Source organism: Engystomops pustulosus, chromosome 4 (genome assembly GCF_040894005.1).
Source record: "Engystomops pustulosus chromosome 4, aEngPut4.maternal, whole genome shotgun sequence".
Taxonomy (NCBI): Eukaryota; Metazoa; Chordata; class Amphibia; order Anura; family Leptodactylidae; genus Engystomops; species Engystomops pustulosus.
This window is the reverse complement of record NC_092414.1, coordinates 130,260,976-130,280,863: the sequence shown is the minus strand read 5'-3', so window position 1 is coordinate 130,280,863 and position 19,888 is coordinate 130,260,976. Positions and strand designations below refer to the sequence as shown.

At 41.6% G+C, this 19,888-nt stretch overlaps 1 protein-coding gene across 3 annotated transcripts in view; it reads left to right on the top strand.

Annotated features, from left to right (window-relative positions):
- The first annotated feature begins 9,759 nt into the window (after positions 1 to 9,759).
- LOC140127137 (uncharacterized) overlaps positions 9,760 to 19,888 on the top strand; it is a 31,047-nt gene continuing 20,918 nt past the window's right edge. For 2 of the 3 annotated variants that reach the window (XM_072147470.1, XM_072147467.1), the window contains exons 1-3: positions 9,760 to 10,047; positions 12,122 to 12,326; positions 16,494 to 16,660. In XM_072147470.1, coding sequence (XP_072003571.1) covers positions 16,506 to 16,660 — 155 coding nt within the window. In that variant the 5' untranslated portion in view covers positions 9,760 to 10,047; positions 12,122 to 12,326; positions 16,494 to 16,505. Of the gene's footprint in view, positions 10,048 to 12,121; positions 12,327 to 16,477; positions 16,661 to 19,888 lie in introns of all 3 variants that reach the window. The other variant, XM_072147468.1, reaches the window with a different exon arrangement.

Genomic DNA, 19,888 nt, shown 5'->3' with positions numbered 1-19,888 from the left:
CCCGGTCCATTCGCGATCCAGCGGCGCGTTCTCTCGGGTCCGGCCGGGATTTATTAAGGCAGTTCCTCCGACGTCCACCAGGTGGTGCTGCTGCGCTGAAGTTCCCTGGAACGCACTGGAATACACCGAGCTGGGCGGAGTGAAGGTAAGTGCAAGTGGTTTTTCCGAATCCGCCGGGTCTTCATTCGGCCACGCCCCCCGATTTCCGTCGTGTGCGTACCAGCGCCGATGCGAAAACAATACCAGAAGAAAAAAGAGTGCATTCAAGGGCTCTGGTATAGTACAAAGTAGAAATCCAAGTTTATTAGACAAAAAATAATGACAAATGTTCAGAAAAAATACACACATTTAAAATCATTTAAAAATACTATATACATGAAATCATACAGTCACCTGGTATGGTGAATCTGTAAACTACCCCCCGACCAACACAAGGTAAGTGGTACAAGGCCAACCTGACTGACCAACAGTAGGATGAATGCTTCAGTTGCTGAATAAACAAGGTGGGTCCCCTAACCTATCTAAACATGTCAAAAGCCAAATGGCAGCCTCCGGCTCCATACAAGATGCAAAAGATATATTGTAAGCAGATAAGCATGAAAAAAAGCATAAATGGATACCAAGAAGAGGACTCTGATATAAGCGGCGGATCTATGAGCAGTCAAGGAGGGCACAAGTGGACGGGGGTGGCGGGCTCCCCACGCGTTTCGTCGTGCAAAGCACGACTTCCTCAGGGGTATGTGGCCCATAGTGATCGCTACTGACCTTTTATAGTCCCTGGAATGAATGAGAGAACGATTGTAGCGTGCCATTGCGGTAGAGCGCCAAACCGGAAGTAGATCCGGAAAAATCGGAAGTGACGTATACTCGCATGCGCTACCCCGGCCGGGGATTGTTTGTTTGCACAGGTACCATGGAGACCCTGTGACTCATACAGAGAACGCAAAAAACCGCAATTGCCAAGATGAACAGTGCCTAAAAATAGGCAAGAGAACGGCGCCTAGATTTCAAATAATAAAGAAGTCGATATGTATAGATCTATAGTGCGACTCAAGATGTGTAAATGTTAACGGTTGCTAACGGTCAGCAAAACACATATTATAGGGACTAGAAAAGGAGGCAAGTAGTGCAATCATTCAAGTATAATAAACAATTAGGTTTAAGTTACCTATGGTGAACATCTGTCTATAGAAAGCTTCAATTTACCAAATAATAATAGTAGATTGTGTCATACATAGAGAAGCAATTATCATAGTAAATGCGGTACAGAGAGTATTGTTGAGGTAGTAAAGAAATCGTGCATCTTATCAGAACACGGGAGCTGCATGAGGTCTGCAGGAAAATTTCCTGCTATCCTACACAGGGGGATTCACCAGAAGGTATGTAAATCACAAGACATTTTCTCACTATCTTACAAAGAAAATAACAGAATGTGGGATCAATAGATCTTAACACCAATAGTCTCGTATTGAATTAGCATCACAGGATCTTCGTAGAGACATCTCATATGCGGAAAAGGTGAGTAAGCCATCATGTTGAACAGTATATGGGTAAATAACTTGAAAGGTCCCATCGCATCCAAATAGTAGTATCCAAGTGAAGGGGAGAGCAGGATAGATGAATACATATGCCACATATCCTAATTGTTTCATAAAAGAAGGAAAGGTTAGAAGGTATTCTACTCAAAATTATTTAAGAGGAAAATGTGTATGTTAGAGACATGTTAATATATGTGACTGCAAAAGGTCTGGTGATGCAGTGCTGTAAATAGGATGAGGCTGCATGAATGGAGTGCCGTGAAATTTGTATATTGGGTGCAAGAAGGGGGAAAGGAATAGGTGTTGGTGAAAGCCTTATGGAAGTATGGACAGTGAATGTGCACAATAATAGGGGACCAGAAGGGTCCAAACTACTGGGGGTGAAACAATATGTGTGACACCCAGGTAGGTGATAGGGGAACGAAAAGGACCATAAGGGTCCAAACTATTGAGGGTGAAGAACCCAAACTCGTGCTCCCCTATCACCTACCTGGGTGTCACATATATTGTTTCACCCCCAGTAGTTTGGACCCTTCTGGTCCCCTACTGTTCAACATGATGGCTTACTCACCTTTTCCGCATATGAGATGTCTCTACGAAGATCCTGTGATGCTAATTCAATACGAGACTATTGGTGTTAAGATCTATTGATCCCACATTCTGTTATTTTCTTTGTAAGATAGTGAGAAAATGTCTTGTGATTTACATACCTTCTGGTGAATCCCCCTGTGTAGGATAGCAGGAAATTTTCCTGCAGACCTCATGCAGCTCCCGTGTTCTGATAAGATGCACGATTTCTTTACTACCTCAACAATACTCTCTGTACCGCATTTACTATGATAATTGCTTCTCTATGTATGACACAATCTACTATTATTATTTGGTAAATTGAAGCTTTCTGTAGACAGATGTTCACCATAGGTAACTTAAACCTAATTGTTTATTATACTTGAATGATTGCACTACTTGCCTCCTTTTCTAGTCCCTATAATATGTGTTTTGCTGACCGTTAGCAACCGTTAACATTTACACATCTTGAGTCGCACTATAGATCTATACATATCGACTTCTTTATTATTTGAAATCTAGGCGCCGTTCTCTTGCCTATTTTTAGGCACTGTTCATCTTGGCAATTGCGGTTTTTTGCGTTCTCTGTATGAGTCACAGGGTCTCCATGGTACCTGTGCAAACAAACAATCCCCGGCCGGGGTAGCGCATGCGAGTATACGTCACTTCCGATTTTTCCGGATCTACTTCCGGTTTGGCGCTCTACCGCAATGGCACGCTACAATCGTTCTCTCATTCATTCCAGGGACTATAAAAGGTCAGTAGCGATCACTATGGGCCACATACCCCTGAGGAAGTCGTGCTTTGCACGACGAAACGCGTGGGGAGCCCGCCACCCCCGTCCACTTGTGCCCTCCTTGACTGCTCATAGATCCGCCGCTTATATCAGAGTCCTCTTCTTGGTATCCATTTATGCTTTTTTCATGCTTATCTGCTTACAATATATCTTTTGCATCTTGTATGGAGCCGGAGGCTGCCATTTGGCTTTTGACATGTTTAGATAGGTTAGGGGACCCACCTTGTTTATTCAGCAACTGAAGCATTCATCTTACTGTTGGTCAGTCAGGTTGGCCTTGTACCACTTACCTTGTGTTGGTCGGGGGGTAGTTTACAGATTCACCATACCAGGTGACTGTATGATTTCATGTATATAGTATTTTTAAATGATTTTAAATGTGTGTATTTTTTCTGAACATTTGTCATTATTTTTTGTCTAATAAACTTGGATTTCTACTTTGTACTATACCAGAGCCCTTGAATGCACTCTTTTTTCTTCTGGTATTGTTTTCATGTTGGTATTTGTGCATTGGCTCAAAATTAATTTGTGGTTGTGCTACACCCATCTCTTGTTATTATACCAGCGCCGATGCGCCACAGTCCGATCGCGTGGGCAATTCAGGGGAAATCGGTGAAAATCGGAAATATTCGGGTGACACGTTGGGAAAATGCGAATCGGCCCCTTAGTAAATGACCCCCATTATCTCTGACAGAGGCCTCCAGATGGATCCTTCCAAGCTGTCTGCTGTTCTTTAATGCCCTCGTGCTGTATCATGCAATACAGAGTTTCCTGGACTTTGCAAATTACTATTGGTAGTTCATCCCGCACTTCTCCTCTCTGATGTCTCCTATTGTGGCGCTCACCAAGAATGGTCCAACCCCCAATTCTAACGAAGAACAAAGTGAGATGAATGCCTGACTGGGTCCTCATTTAACTTCAACAATTATCACAAAAAAGGCCTAAAGACAGCCTCACTAAGACCCATTGGTCAAAAGAAAAATGTGTATTAAACTATCTTTATTCGTACATATTTTAAAAGGGAAATTGGTAAAGACAACACTACACAAGATTTGTTAAAAATCTACAGTCAGTATGGCCCACAATGTAAGATTTAGTTATTAAGATTATATGATCGTGGCTGCAGTGTTGTGTGTTGTACTGGTTTGTTATTCGTATACACCTAATTGGCAAAGATATGATGTGGTGTTTGTTTATTTTTTTCAATCAGTATCTCCGTTTACTTTAAGGAAGGCGGACACTGCATAGTTTGGACACTAGATGTCACTAGTGAGTAATCATTTTTAGTTCTTAGAATTGATACAGAGTAATAATAAATAATAATAATAATAATAATAATAATTCTTTATTTATATAGCGCACACAGATTACGCAGCGCTGCACAAGCATATCAAATTGGTCCCTGTCCCCATGGGGCTCACAATCTAAACAACCTACCAGTATGTTTTGAAGTGTGGGAGGAAACCGGAGTACCCGGAGGAAACCCACGCAAACACGGAGAGAACATACAAACTCTTTGCAGATGTTGACCTGGGTGGGATTCGAACCCAGGACCCCAGTGCTGCAAGGCAGAAGTGCTACTCACTCAGCCACCGTGCCGCCCGATAATAATAATAATTTATTATATAATCCGAAATTACCCTTCAAGGAGAAAGGAGAGAACACACTAATACAATACACAGGTAGTTGGTCTAAAAATATCAAAAAAACTTTTTTATTACTGCAATGCATATAACAATTTTTAAAAAACCATGGAGACAAGAGTGTGGCCTCAAAATTGAGGATGTCCACAGGATACAACACAATATTGGGTGGAAAGACATAAAAACAAAAAAGGGCGGTCTAACACTGGACGGTGTGGAACTAATTCATATGTATATATAGTGGTGAGCTGGATGTCAAAGAGACTGAACTCTATAGGTGCTGTCTACGGTATGTACCATGAACATAGCATGAAGGTGACCACTGAGATATGTATCCAGTACGCCAGGGCCCCTTAGTGCAACTACCAGTTCTTACCTAATATTTGTAGTATCGTTCCACCGTCCGGGAAGACCGACTCCCCCAGGAGGTTTTTTAAAAATTGTTATATGCATTGTAGTAATAATAAAGTTTTTTTGATATTTTTAGACCAACTACCTGTGTATTGTATTAGTGTCTTCTCTCCCTTCTCCTTGAAGGGTAATTTCGGATTATATTTGAGCATTCTGTTTGGTACTAGAGGTGTATTTATTAAGCAGGGGGCCATGACATATCAACAGACAGCACATATATGCTCAGCAATTTGACCTTGTAGGCCTCCCCTATACCTGAGCCCACTCATTTGCTAGTATTGACTTGTATTTATTAGTCAAATGATACTGTATGTGTCCATCCGATAGGAGTCCTTAACAAACTTATTCTATATCTGTATTGTATCACACCAGAACACCACTCACTTCCAATTATTTGTTCATGTGAAAAAGCACATACCAGTCTCTCATACACACACACTCTCAAGTATTGCTGCCACTCCTTCTGATCTGACTATTATTCAATTCATTTGGCTCTCTGACTGCTAAATAAAACAGAAAACACTACATTCCCTCCCCCCCCCCCCCCCCCCGACATGTTTCACCACCTTAGTGGCGTCCTCAGGGGTTCCAGGGCTAAGTGTTAGCAAGGACTGTGTTGTGGTGACAGATATAACCTTTGTTTGGGCTGTCATAACTGATGTCAGATCCTTCTCGAAAGTCACTACAACATTCGTTGAAAGTGTTCGGCACCATAGGAGACTGACAACTGCTGGTGATTAAACTTGCCTTAGAAGAGTGGCGTTATCTCTTGCCTTGTGCAGACTGGGCGCTTTCCAGTCTGCATATACACAGATCATAAAAATCTTCTCTATCTCCAGACTGCTCAGCAACTCAACCTATGTCAAGCTCACCAGTCACTCTTCTTTTCCCGATTCAATTTCCTTATTTACTTCTGTCTGGCTGAAAAGAACTTCAAGGCTGATGTCCTGTCTTGTGCCTCAGATGTCATTGGGGAGGAACCAGCTCCTAGGTGTGTCATCCCTCCTGAGCGACTGGTTGTGGCCGCTCCAGTGGACCTTTGGCATCTACCTCCTGGCAAGACCTACGTGCGACCAGCTCTAGAGAAGAGGATTCTGTCTTGGGAACATTGCTCATTTGTGTCTGGGCACCCTAGGGTGCAGCGCTCAGTCGCCCTCATTTTCTGTTTTTATTGGTGGTCAGATCTGGTCAAGGATGTACGGGACTTTGTGGGCTCCTGCGCTTCCAGAGCCCGAAATAAGCCATCTCATCTGAAACCTGCTGGTCTCCTTCAGCCGTTGCTGATACCCAGCTGCCCGTGGACTCATGTGGCTATGGATTTCATCACGGACCTTAGGCCTTCCACAGGCAATACCACCATTTTGTTCCTCTGCCAGGTCTGCCATCTACTCCACGCCTTGCCAGCCAGTTCTTTCATCACATCTTCCGGCTCCATGGACTTCCCCAGCACATCATTTCTGATTGGGGGTTCAGTTTATCTCCAAATTCTGGCGATCGCTCTGTAACCAGCCTCAAGTAAAATTGGACTTTTCCTCTGCCTATTACCCACAGTCTAATGGTCAGGTGGAAAGAGTTTACCAGACCCTGGCCTGCTATCTCGGTCACTTTGTTTCCGCCCATCAGAACGACTGGTCCACTCTGTTGCCATAGAGTTTTCTTATAACTCCTTGAATTCAACATCTACAGGCTCTGCTCCATTTTTCATCAGTTATGGACTGCATCCACGTCCTCCTCTTCCTCTGCCTGTATCCCCGGACGTCCTTGCTGTTGAGGAGTTGGTACGGGATCTGAATTTCATCTTGGAGCAGACTCGCCTTTCCTTTTTACAGGCTCCTGCCCAAACCCAGCTCCAGGCTGACAAGAAACGCAGGCCTCCTCCTGTCTTCTCTCCAGGTGACAAAGTCTGGTTGTCCTCCAGGTATGTCTGGCTAAAGATCCCTGGCTACAAGCTTGGTCCTCGATTCCTGGGTCCTTTCAAGGTGCGGAGGCTCATCAATCCTGTGGCCTACTAGTTGTGCCTTCCTCCCACCATGCGGATATCGAACTCCTTCCATGCATCGTTACTCAAGCCTGTCATCCTGAACCGCTTCTCCCAGCAAGTACCTCTTCCTGCTCCTGGGGCTGACTCCACCAAAATCTTTGAGGTAAAGGAGATCCTTGACATGAAGACAGTGAGAGGTAAGCGGTTCTTCTGAGGAGAGATCTTGGGAGCCCAAGGACAATATCCTGGATCATGATCTCCTGCAGAGATTCCTCCAGCCCAAGAAGAGGGGGAGGGCAAAAGGGGGGTACTGTCATGGGTGCTCCCCCGATCCATGTCTCGGGTCTCAGGCTCACCCATGTCTCTCTGTGTGCCCCAGCGCCCTACTACAGCTACTCACCCTTCCTCACTCCTCCTACCAAGTCCTTGGCCATGCGCACGTGTCCCTGACTTCTACAGTGCGCGCCGACTTTAGGAGATTTGAAGGGCCAGCGCACCATTAATTGGCACTGGCCTTACCCAGAATCCTATTTAACCCATCTTCTCCCGCACTGCCGGATCTTAGTGCCTAGTGCCATTGAAAAAGCTTGTTTCGTTCTTTGCGTGATTTCCCGCTGTGACCCCAGTTCCATATTTGCCTCTGATCCTGTACCGCCTACCCTGACCTGTTGCCCTAATCCTGCCCAACGTCTGTGTACCTCGCCTTGACAAAGTTGCACCCGTGGAACGACTTGGTGGTACCTCGCCACAGCAAGTCCAACCTGCTTTGCGACGGGCTCTGGTGAAAACCGGGTGCCACTTAGATTCCGCTCCCAAGTGTAGGCTTATGTCATCATCTGCGGTGGCCCAGTTGGTCCACTCCCCCTGGAGCATAACACAGTTTTTCCTTATTGCATTCTTCAGTTCAATTGTGACCCAGGTTTGTTAAAACCTTGTTTTTGTTGAAACCTTAAAGGGGTTTTACCACAAAGGAAAGTTAGGCCCTATCCACGGGATGTAACACACTGAGCATGCTGCTAGTAGACAGGACCTGGCTCCCAGACAGAATCACGGAGCCTCGGGGCACTGGCAGACCCCATGGCTGCCATCCGAGCTTCGGACCCCCCGGTAAGCGTCGCGGGAGGGGGGGGGGGGTCCGATCTAGAGCAGAAGACACATACACGCTGCGGTCAGGATGACAGCGGCATGCAAAGGGTTAATGCCCACGATCAGAGGAATCTCAGTCATATAAATATAAATAAACAGTAAAAATCATAAACACATTAGGTATCGCTGCGTCTGGAAATGCCTGATCTACCAAAATATAATAACGTTTTTTCACTGCGTTTAACCCCGTAATGGAAAATAGCGGTCAAAGTCGAAAATGGTACTTTTTTGGCGTTATCAAAAATATAAAAAATTCTATAAAAAGTGATCAAATGGCCCTACAGTCCTAAAAATAGGATCTTTGAAAACTTCATCAAAAGTCGCAAAAATGTCACCACCATCAACTCCATACACCAAAGTATGAAAAAATTATTAGCGCCAGAAGATGGCAAAAATAAATGTGTGAAAACATTATAAAACCTATACAAATTTGATATTCTTGTATTCGTTCTTACAGAAAGAATAAAGTAGACATGTAATTTGGGGTGCACAGTGAAAGCCGTAAGCTCCAAGCCCACAAGAAAACGTCACAAATTTCACCTCATTTTGAATTTTTTTCCCGCTTCCTAGTACACGGTATGGAATATTAAATACCCTCAATATGAGGTGCAATTTATTATGCAAAAAAAAGCCCCCACACAGCTCTTTACATGGAAAAATAAAATAGTTATAGATTTTTGAAGGTGGGGAGTGAAAAATAAAAATGCAAAAACGAAAGAGGGCCTCGGCATTAAGGGGTTAAAAATCATGCGAATGAATCTGAGGGGCTCCCGGCTCCATCAATGCCTATGGAGCCTGAAAACCCTCAGGCTCATTTGCATTATTTTAAAATCCTTTTTTTAAAAACCAGGACATAAGAAGCTAAAAGAACAGCATATTCTGCAAGAGGGGGCATACACCAGTATGTCAGTACGCTTGGTTTACAATGGACTCATCCTGGTGGTAGATCTTTAATAAGGTTGGCCACATTTATGTTGCTAACACTTGTGTGGATTCAACAAAATTCAAAATTCAGGTCCCCATTGACTTTAATGGGGTTCGTGTTTGGACGGACCTATTTGGATGAAAACTATTTTTGGCCAGGTAACTTCAGTGTTTAGGTTTAAGTTATGTGTTTTTATTGTATTATTTTTTTTAGATTTTTTCTATTAAAGTTGAAGTGTACCCACAATAAAAATTACAAACGTCTCCATTCTTTGTAGGTAGGAAAACTCCCCCCCCCCCCCCCCCCCGTGTATATCTTCTCTGCAAGTAGCACAACTACACAAATATTAGGTGGATGCCTAGTCAAGGTTTATTAATGAAACCAACATCCTAAATTGATGCATTCTGGGGTGAAAAGTAGTGTATGTGTGAATAATGTGGTAATGAAACTTGCCCTACTCTGGCTTCATAATCAGAAAAAGTAGCCTTTCCAAAAAGGCACAATCCTGTGACATACTGTCCTAGGAAGCAGAGCATATGCTAAAAAGTAAAGGAAAAGGACATTGAATTTAGAAGAATATGTTCCATAAGATAAAAAAATAGGTACATTTTAACCCAGTGGTGAGACTTGGTCATGCTGAATGTGGGTCTTCAGACAGAATGCTAATTAACTGCTTCACAACTGCCTTGTGGCTATAAGCAACCGAATTGCACATACCCTGTGGAGATAGCATGTTCACACGTCAGGACAGTTGCACACTTCAAATAGTTATATCTACTGAACTATAGCGCTAATAAACTCCATTGTCATATTAAAGAGGAGAATCTCTGCTCTAATATCACATCATGGATAGAAAAGGTCTCCAGGCTAGATACGGCGCCAAATTATCCAAAGTAAAACCTTTTGTCTTTGTTTAAGGTTTCTTTATTGAGCAAGACGCGTTTCGAGCCCGGACCGGGCTCTTCCTCAGTTGGATGAAGTACCGTCAAAACCACTAAAATCTCGCTAAACGTGTTGTACCGGCTGTACAACAGGAGAAGGTGAGCACAACAACTCTCATTACTATTTAACAAATCTTTAAAGGATTTCACACATGTGGCGCCCTCTCTGTATCTCTTCTTCTATTTGAGCTAATATCACATCAAGAATGTGTTTCTAGGCGCCACAGAAACAGAGGTATCCACTTTTAAAGTTGCAGTAATAAATGTGATTTTATATTTTAAGTTCACCTAAAAACGCAGTTCTGATATGATATTAAAGGGGAGATTATCATGTTAAATATGCCACTAGAACTGTGTTTCTAGGTGCCAAGGTTTACAAGATATAACTATTTGATGTTAGCCCTCCTCCAGCCTGTCATGTAAAGGCAAAATGTAAAAGAGCTGCTGGGAGACAGAACTAACACTGCGCAGAAGTACATGCACCCTCTGCATCTGACTCTGAACCTGGGGAAGGGTGTCAGATTGACACTGCACATATTTTAAACATATTTTGGTAAATGTTTTTCCAATTTTACTTCTGATTTTAAAAAAAACTTCATTTAGAAAAATGACAGAAAAGTGTGGGCAGAACACTGGCTCGGGGGTTAGCACTACAGCCTTGCAGCGCTGGGGTTGTTGGGTTCAAGGCCCATCCAGGTCAACATCTGCAAAGAGTTTGTATGTTCTCTCCATGTTTGCATGGGATTCCTCCCACACTCCAAAACATACTGGTAGGTTGATTAGATTGTGAGCCCCATGGGGACAGGGACTGATTTGACAAGCTCTGTGTAGCGCTGCGTAATCTGTGTGCGCTATATAAATAAAGAATTATTATATTTCACATTTTTAATAATTTGGCTGCTAATTGTATAAAATATGTTATTAATAAAACTCTCCTACCAAGTTAAAGTCTCACATCTTATAAAAAAATTCAAATGATATGTAAAGGTGTTCCAAAGATATCGTCATTTTAAGACGAGCATAACAGAACTGCAATAATTGACCTAGACATGAAGGAACCAATGACTCTCGGTCACAAAGGGGTTAAGTCAACAGAGCCTTAAATATGAATTAGGAAACCTTTCAAGGAACCAATGGAGCTTCCAATTTTCTTTGTATTGTATAGACCAGTGATTTTCAACCTGTGTGCCGTGGCACACTAGTGTGCCGCGACACATGGTCGGGTGTGCCGCGGGGAAATTTCCCCAAACTATGGTGTCCCCTGTGTTTTGTTTCCCGGCAATGCGCAGCGATGCGCAGTCACGGCTTCTTACAATGTAGGAGACATAACACATGCGCAAGCTTTGAACCTCGTGCGACAAAATGACGTCACCGAGGCCGGCGCATCATCCTGAGTGCGGAGAGACTCCCGCATTTGCCCACCGCCAAGGTAATGCCCACCAATTATGCTGACTATATGAGCTTTTACCTGAGTATATTAACTGTTGGCAGCATACTCAGCATATGAGCTGGTACTTTTAGTACTTCAGCAGTATACTGCATATAACAATGAGAAATGTAAAATGAGAAATACTATAGTCATGAGGCTGGAGTACTACAAGTACCAGCTCATATGCTGAGTATATGAGCTGGCACTTGTACTCTGGCCTAATGGCCTTAGTACTTCTCATTGTACCCCTTTATTTTGCAGTATATGAGCCACAAAATAATCAGCACCATATACTAAAAACAGGGAGAAACTGAGAACTGTTGAGAAAGAGCTTTGTGTGTGTCTTTCCACCATTCCTGCCAGGATATCCCTTTTGTGTTTATCGAAACAGGCCCAGATTTCACACTGAGTAAAATAAATTTAGAATCTATATTATTAACTATATGTATAATATGACTGTTTTAGTGTCATTTTGGTTGGTGGTGTGCCCCAGGATTTTCTAAGTATAAAAAGTGTGCCGCGGCTCAAAAAAGGTTGAAAATCACTGGTATAGACTATGGCCAAATAGCTTTTAAGCGGACTTACAGAGCATTGTTCAAACTGTAACAGATCTGGCAAAGTACAAAATGAAGATTTAATATATTTATCTGTGGCTTAAAATAAAGCACAGGCATAGGGAGGTTGGGGATCTGATTTTGAAAACCTATTCACTGAAGTTGCTATGTTGGTGCATTTGTTTCACAGATACACATTTCAATAAACCACAGCCTTGGCAAACACACTAATGTCTTTGTATAAGTGGCACTTTCTGAGCAAACACTGGCATGTTCCATCCATCAGTGACATATCATTAGACTGCAATTATATGCGTCAGCCAGGCACAACTCTGAGAAGTTTTACCTGATGTGCTACTATCAGACAACAATCCCATTTTCCTCAGTACCTGACCGTAAGTATAATTTGTTTCTTAATTATAAAACACGTATTAGCTTTGCAATATTATGTGTAAAATTTGACTTTTGGATGTGATTGTACATTTTTCCAAAACCTGCAGCTTTATTAACCTCCATTCTCGCTTGTATGGAGAAAAGTAGAGGAGAATATAAAAAATGGGCAGACATTTAATATTATGAAGCCCCTATTAAAGACAATTTCAATTCCACATCCACCTTGTAGCTAAGAATGTGCTTATTACAGTATTACTGTGTTATTACATATACATATTGCATCTTATTTTCCAAACATGTAATAATATCCAGGCGGTCCCCTACTTAAGAACACCTGACTTACAGATGACCCCTAGTTACAAACGGACCTCTGGATGTTGGTAATTTACTGTACTTTAGTCTTAGGCTACTATAATCAGCTGTAACAGTTATTGATGGTGTCTGTAAATCCAGTTGTCACAGAGAGCAAAACATTTTTGACTCAGGTTATGATAATAAAGTATACAGTTCCAACTTAAGAACAAACCTGCAGAATCTATCTTGTACGTAACCCGGGGACTGCCTGTATAGGTATAATATACTTTGCATTTCAAATCAATCACCAAATGCGGATTCTCAAAGATCATGGATAAATATTATAGAACCAAAGGGAAAACAATTGAATATTGCCCATGAATTGAATGTAGCGCCTTGTATCACTTTGTCCCTGATTTGGTGCATAGTTACAATCCCACCAGAAGTAGTGTCAGTCCCAGATGCTAATAGTCCAAAGATAAAAAGTAGTGTTTCTCCAGCACTCAAAGTAGTTAAAGGGTATGATCTTTATTGATCCATTAAAACTAGTGTTCACAGACACATGAAAATACAAGTTTGACTCCCTTTCGGATTACAAAGTTAATGGGAATATATCACTAATACTGGGCATCAACGTCCCCATAAAAATTAAATACAATATTAACCATAACTTCCCATATTAATGGCAAGATTATATTTTACTGTGCTTGGAAATTGAACTTACAACTGCATCTAGCTTAATAACAGAAAAAACTTCAAAACATTGATCCCACAATTACAACATGACCTATACATAGTAGTATATAAAAATATTAATTCAACCAAAAATAATGTATAAATTCTGCACAATCCCTATACAACCAGCTTAATTCACAAGTGCCAACTTTTGTATGGTCTGGTAAAAGATCCAGAGTAAGTTTCAATACAATAATACAGTAAAATACTTAAAAACATACAGATAAGTGGGATTACCATATCATAAAATTATATCATATAAGCTGTAATTCTGTAATTGGTAGCTCATGACAAACAATGAGAAGTGGATCGAGTTATAAAAATCTGACATAAAGACTAACAACTTACACTCCCTTCTATTTGCATTTGCGCTAGGCTACCAATCTCTGAAATCCAATTTACCAACCTTTCACTCTACATTACTAAAGTTAGATTCCAGCATAGGGCTTGAAGTAAAGAGGTTAAAGGACACCTGTGATCAGGTCTCTGTCACTAGTCCAGTCACTACTACCTGTTAGAGCAGCTCACAAGGATCCATCCAAGCCTTTATCTCGTCAATTCATACATTAATCATTATAAAATTTTCTTTTCTTTATTATGTAAATGAGGCTGGTCACATGGTCAGAGGCAGTGATGTCACCCCTGTTACCCCTCCCCTCTCCTCCCCTTCTCATGTCTGTGTGTTATGTATAGTAAAGCATTGTCAACATCTGCAAAGAGTTTGTATGTTCTCTCTCCGTGTTTGCGTGGGTTTCCTCCGGGTACTCCGGTTTCCTCCCACATTTCAAAATATACTGTTAGGTTGTTTAGATTGTGAGCCCCATGGGGACAGGGACCAATTTGACATGCTTTGTGCAGCGCTGTGTAATCTGTGTGCGCTATATAAATAAATAATTATTATTATTATTATTATAAGCATTGCTAGTGTCTGTGCTTCATCTGCTGACATGCTCTCCCTCCTAATACACATGTGTGAGACACAGGCATCAACTACACAAGTACCTGACATGTTCTGCTATAACATGGCTGCCTGGAGCTGTTGTATCTCTCCTATACACACACAGACTGCAGGGGGCGCCAGCACCAGGAAGCACATGGAGGAGACGTTACACCATTATACCTCACACCATTATACAGGCTGTCAGTCATGTGTATAGGAATATCTCATACACACAGGCTACAGGGCAGCACCAGGAAGCACATGGAGGAGCCATTACACCATTATACCTCACACCATTATACAGGCTGTCAGTCATGTGTATAGGAATATCTCATACACACAGGCTACAGGGCAGCACCAGGAAGCACATGGAGGAGCCATTACACCATTATACCTCACACCATTATACAGGCTGTCAGTCATGTGTATAGGATTATCTCATACACACAGGCTACAGGGGGGGCCAGCACCAGGAAGCACATGAAGGAGCCATTACACCATTATACCTCACACCATTATACAGGCTGTCAGTCATGTGTATAGGAGTATCTCATACACACACAGGCTGTAGGCGGCACCAGCACCAGGAAGCACATGGAGGAGCCATTACACCTCACATCATTATACAAGCTGTCAGTCGTGTGTATAGGAGTATCTCATGCACACAGGCTTCAGGGGGCGCCAGCACCAGGAAGCACATGGAGGAGCCATTACACCATTATACCTCACATCATAATACAGGCAGTCAGTCAAGCACTGGGGGTGTGGCTGTGCCTCCCACTCATGAGTAAGCTGGACAGCTTGAATATGATAATGACTCATTGGACATCTCTCAGGTCATTTGCATACAGCTTTAGGACCTCATTGCTTAAGTTTGTAGGCATGTAGAGGGACAATGAAGGAATAGAGGCAATGCTTTCTAATGGCAGTTTATGAAAATATATTTAGTTTAAAGGGTTAATTTGCCTGACGGGTGCTCTTTAAAATCAAAAACTTTAATCCATATTGGTAAAAAACTTCATGTGCACATGAAAAGCTTAAGCATATTTGTTGATCTGTTTCCAACTTTTAGTTATTCATAAAAGCGTGTGCTGCACAATGGGTCAACTAGAGCAAAAAGCACCATGGGAAGGCAGGAAGATGGGAGGAGATACAATAATGAGGAGAAACACATGGTGCGAAAAGAGCAAAGCATTGTATTTGAAAAAGCAAATCTGAAATACCAAAAAAAATCCAATCTAAGGTTTAATCCAGGTGGACAACTTGTATTAAGTGTTAGGATCCAGTAAGCTTCTCAGGTTAACACTCATCTCCTCCAGTCACCCCCTCTTTTGGGCATGGGAACACATTCAATAACGTCCTGTTTTTTGGTTCATCCAAAAATATATTTCCATAAATATATCAATCCCTAATGTCACCCAAAAAAAGGCCTAGAACTGCACCAAAACATATACCAACAGATGGTTTACGAGTAATTGACCAAAGTGTATTCAAAATTTAGATACATTAACAAATTTGTTTAATCACAATGCATATTAGACATGAAAAGGGGTTAACACACAAAAACCCATTAACACACAATGGGTTGTTTGGGTTTCCTAATAATACTTTACTTTTTGAATAAGCAAGGGGCAAATATTTTTGTGCTTGCAAACTTTGAATAGTATACTACGCCTACTGACCACGCTCAACCCGTGCCTTTTGCTTCGTCAGGAGGAGTCCTGTTTTTTAGTGCAGAAAAACTTTTGGGATAAAAATAGCACTTTTAAGACTGTCAAAATCTATTTTTTTACCTGCTTCTAACTGGTCTAATCTGAGTGCCACAATGTGACAAAGCAAAAGTTTTAAAAAAAATGGTCTAAAAGCCTTGGTAAATGTTTTACACAGGTTTTGGAGCAAATTATGCCAGAAGGCTGGTCATAGTGCCATCAAAAATTCTCACCAATGTGATGGGAAATAGAAAAAGTATTTATGGGAAGCTTATAAACTTCTGAATGCAATGCTTTCTTTACTTGTGGGGTAATAGGATAGAGTTGATTGGGGTCTGACTGCTGAGACTCCTGCTGATCACAAGAACCATCTAATGTGATGCCCTAGCTTTAGAAAGGGTAAAATTGTAACTTTTATTACATAAAGTTAAAATTAAGCTCAGTATTTTTAGATGGACTTATTATTCTTGGCTAGTATATCTTCCACACAGACTCTGTAGAAGATGGATTCATCATCCTGCTTCAACAGCACGGTGGAAAAAGTGCATGAAACTCTATGCCCACCTACTGAAGATACAGAAGGTACAATACAAGATAAAATAAAAGAAGTGGTGGAAGAGGGGAACAATTTAGAACCTCATATTTTACTTCTACAAAAGTAAGTTTCACAAACATGTTATGAAGTTTCCAATAGCTAAAAGCAATTTTTTAAAATAAATATGAATATATATATATATATATATATATATATATATATACACACTCACCGGCCACTTTATTAGGTACACCATGCTAGTAACGGGTTGGACCCCCTTTTGCCTTAAGAACTGGCATAGATTCAACAAGGTGCTGAAAGTATTCCTCAGAGATTTTGGTCCATATTGACATGATGGCATCACACAGTTGCCGCAGATTTGTCGGCTGCACATCCATGATGCGAATCTCCCGTTCCACCACATCCCAAAGATTCTCTATTGCAGTGCCAGAGGCGGCACTCCAATCTCTTTCTGTGGGCACCCGGGCCATTGTCCCAGAACACTAGACAGGACTCAAAGAATTTTCCAAGTTCCAAGAAACTTAAAAGATGTTGCTTTCGGTCATATTTTTATACTTACTTCGCTACTTGGGACTGTAGGAAGAGGAAAAATGAATTGACAGGGCCGAATTATCTTCGGAGGGCCTCTTGTCGGTCCCATGATTCTCTGTGCACAGAGGGACACTTGTTGCTGTCCTCAGGAGGCCAATATGATTGAAAGTTGTTGAAGAACAGGGAGCAATAAGTTACTGCTTTAAATTTTGGTTGGCACCTCGCGATAAATAAGGGGGGTTTGGGGTTGCTTTTTGGGCACTCGGCTGCTTAAAGGTTCGCCATCACTGCTCTATTGGATTGAGATCTGGTGACTGTGGAGGCCATTTGAGTACAGTGAACTCATTGTCATGTTCAAGAAACCAGTCTGAGATGATTCCAGCTTTATGACATGGCGCATTATCCTGCTGAAAGTAGCCATCAGATGTTGGGTACATTGTGGTCATAAAGGGATGGACATGGTCAGCAACAATACTCAGGTAGGCTGTGGCGTTGCAACGATGCTCAATTGGTACCAAGAAGTCCAAAGAGTGCCAAGAAAATATTCCCCACACCATGACACCACCACCACCAGCCTGAACCGTTGATACAAGGCAGGATGGATCCATGCTTTCATGTTGTTGACGCCAAATTCTGACCCTACCATCCGAATGTCGCAGCAGAAATTGAGACTCATCAGACAAAGCAACGTTTTTCCAATCTTCTACTGTCCAATTTCGAAGAGCTTGTACAAATTGTAGCCTCATTTTCCTGTTCTTAGCTGAAAGGAGTGGCACCCGGTGTGGTCTTCTGCTGCTGTAGCCCATCTGCCTCAAAGTTCGACGTACTGTGCGTTCAGAGATGCTCTTCTGCCTACCTTGGTTGTAACAGGTGGCGATTTCAGTCACTGTTGCCTTTCTATCAGCTCAAACCAGTCTGCCCATTCTCCTCTGACCTCTAGCATCAACAAGGCATTTCCGCCCACAGCACTGCCGCTCACTGGATGTTTTTTCTTTTTCGGACCATTCTCTGTAAACCCTAGAGATGGTTGTGCGTGAAAATCCCAGTAGATTAGCAGTTTCTGAAATACTGAGACCAGCCCTTCTGGCACCAACAACCATGTCACGTTCAAAGGCACTCAAATCACCTTTCTTCCCTATACTGATGCTCGGTTTGAACTGCAGGAGATTGTCTTGACCACGTCTACATGCCTAAATGCACTGAGCTGTCGCCATGTGATTGGCTGATTAGAAATTAAGTGTTAACGAGCAGTTGGACAGGTGTACCTAATAAAGTGGCCGGTGAGTGTATATATATATATATATATATATATATATATATATATAATTATATATATATACAATTATCCAAATGATCTAGTGTTAATACAAGAGTTCCAATGGATCAATTTCATAATAGCAGCGATCTTATGTCTCAAGGCTCAAGCATTTCTCAAGCTAAATACATGTGGTTACAAACACACATATATACTAAAAATGGTGCACATCACATAATGTGAACTCCACCCCTCTCAATGAAAGGTGCTGTAGTGCAAAGTTAATCTATAACCATAATTTCTCAATACAACATATCCACATGATTCATATATAAAGTGCATAGATGATAACGTGCATCAGAACATAGAAACTTCATAATTACAAGAAATACAAAATGTCAGCGTAACATCATATACATGATCAAAATACTTTTAAACAACCATAACCTCAAGGGATAGTAGACGTGATCCCCATCGTTTCACTCCATGATAGTAAAGCCAATGGCTGTCGGCAAACAAACAACGCCAGCCGAGCTTGAAACGCATGCTGGAACGCAGAACAGGAAGGATGTTTGCGCATGGGCAAAATGGCTCCATATATGTCTATGGACACATCACGTCACCCCTATAATAAAAAGGAGATGCAATCTGTCACCCAGATGGAGCGATGAAAAAAAAATATATATATGCTTGCTCCATTCATAAACTACCCAGATTCCAAAAAGATTGTCAATATTGGAGCTCCAGGACATTTACCACTCCATTACCCTTCTAAAATAAAAAGCTAAACAAATCCAGAGTCTTAGTGAACCATTAACCTAATAATGTTTCTTTTCAGCTTGAATACATACAGTATCAAGAATGGGGAATCGGTTCCCTCTTCCTGTAAAACATGGTGGCAATAGATACAAAGAACCCATGTTTGGTAGTTAACTTTTACATACAAGACAGTAGTCTTTTGGTCTCAACATAAAGAAATAAGAGGACTAATGGCTTCAAAGGATGACTGGTGTTCATGATATTTGCTTTTTCAGAGTATCATACCTTTATGTTTATTTGGTTTAGTAAAGGTTAAGTTAGGGCAAGAGGGCATCACTGTTTTTGGCTTGAGGGACAGTCATAATGTTTAACTTAAAGAAAATCTACTATTTTATTTCATGCATTATGAAGCCAACATACCTTGAGAATGTTGTAGCTACACTGATGCAGAATCATATCTTGTTTAATCCCTGAGTTGAGTGGTTTTTCTCAAAAACGATCTGAACTTTGGGAAAGCTGGATCCACATTACACACTTTACACACATTACACAAAGTGCTTTCTGAACAGCCAATGCAGGACTAATTAACCTGAGCTGGATAACTCATACACAGCAACTGGGGTGGTGCAGCAATTGATTATTCTGCCTGGCGGGGAGAACAGTGATTGCATCTTCTGACTAGTGCATAACTAATGTGAAAGCAAAAGCACCGAGCTGCAGCACAGAAGTGACAGAGCTTCATTATCATAATTTTATAATTATTTTTTTCAGCAAAACCACTCAGC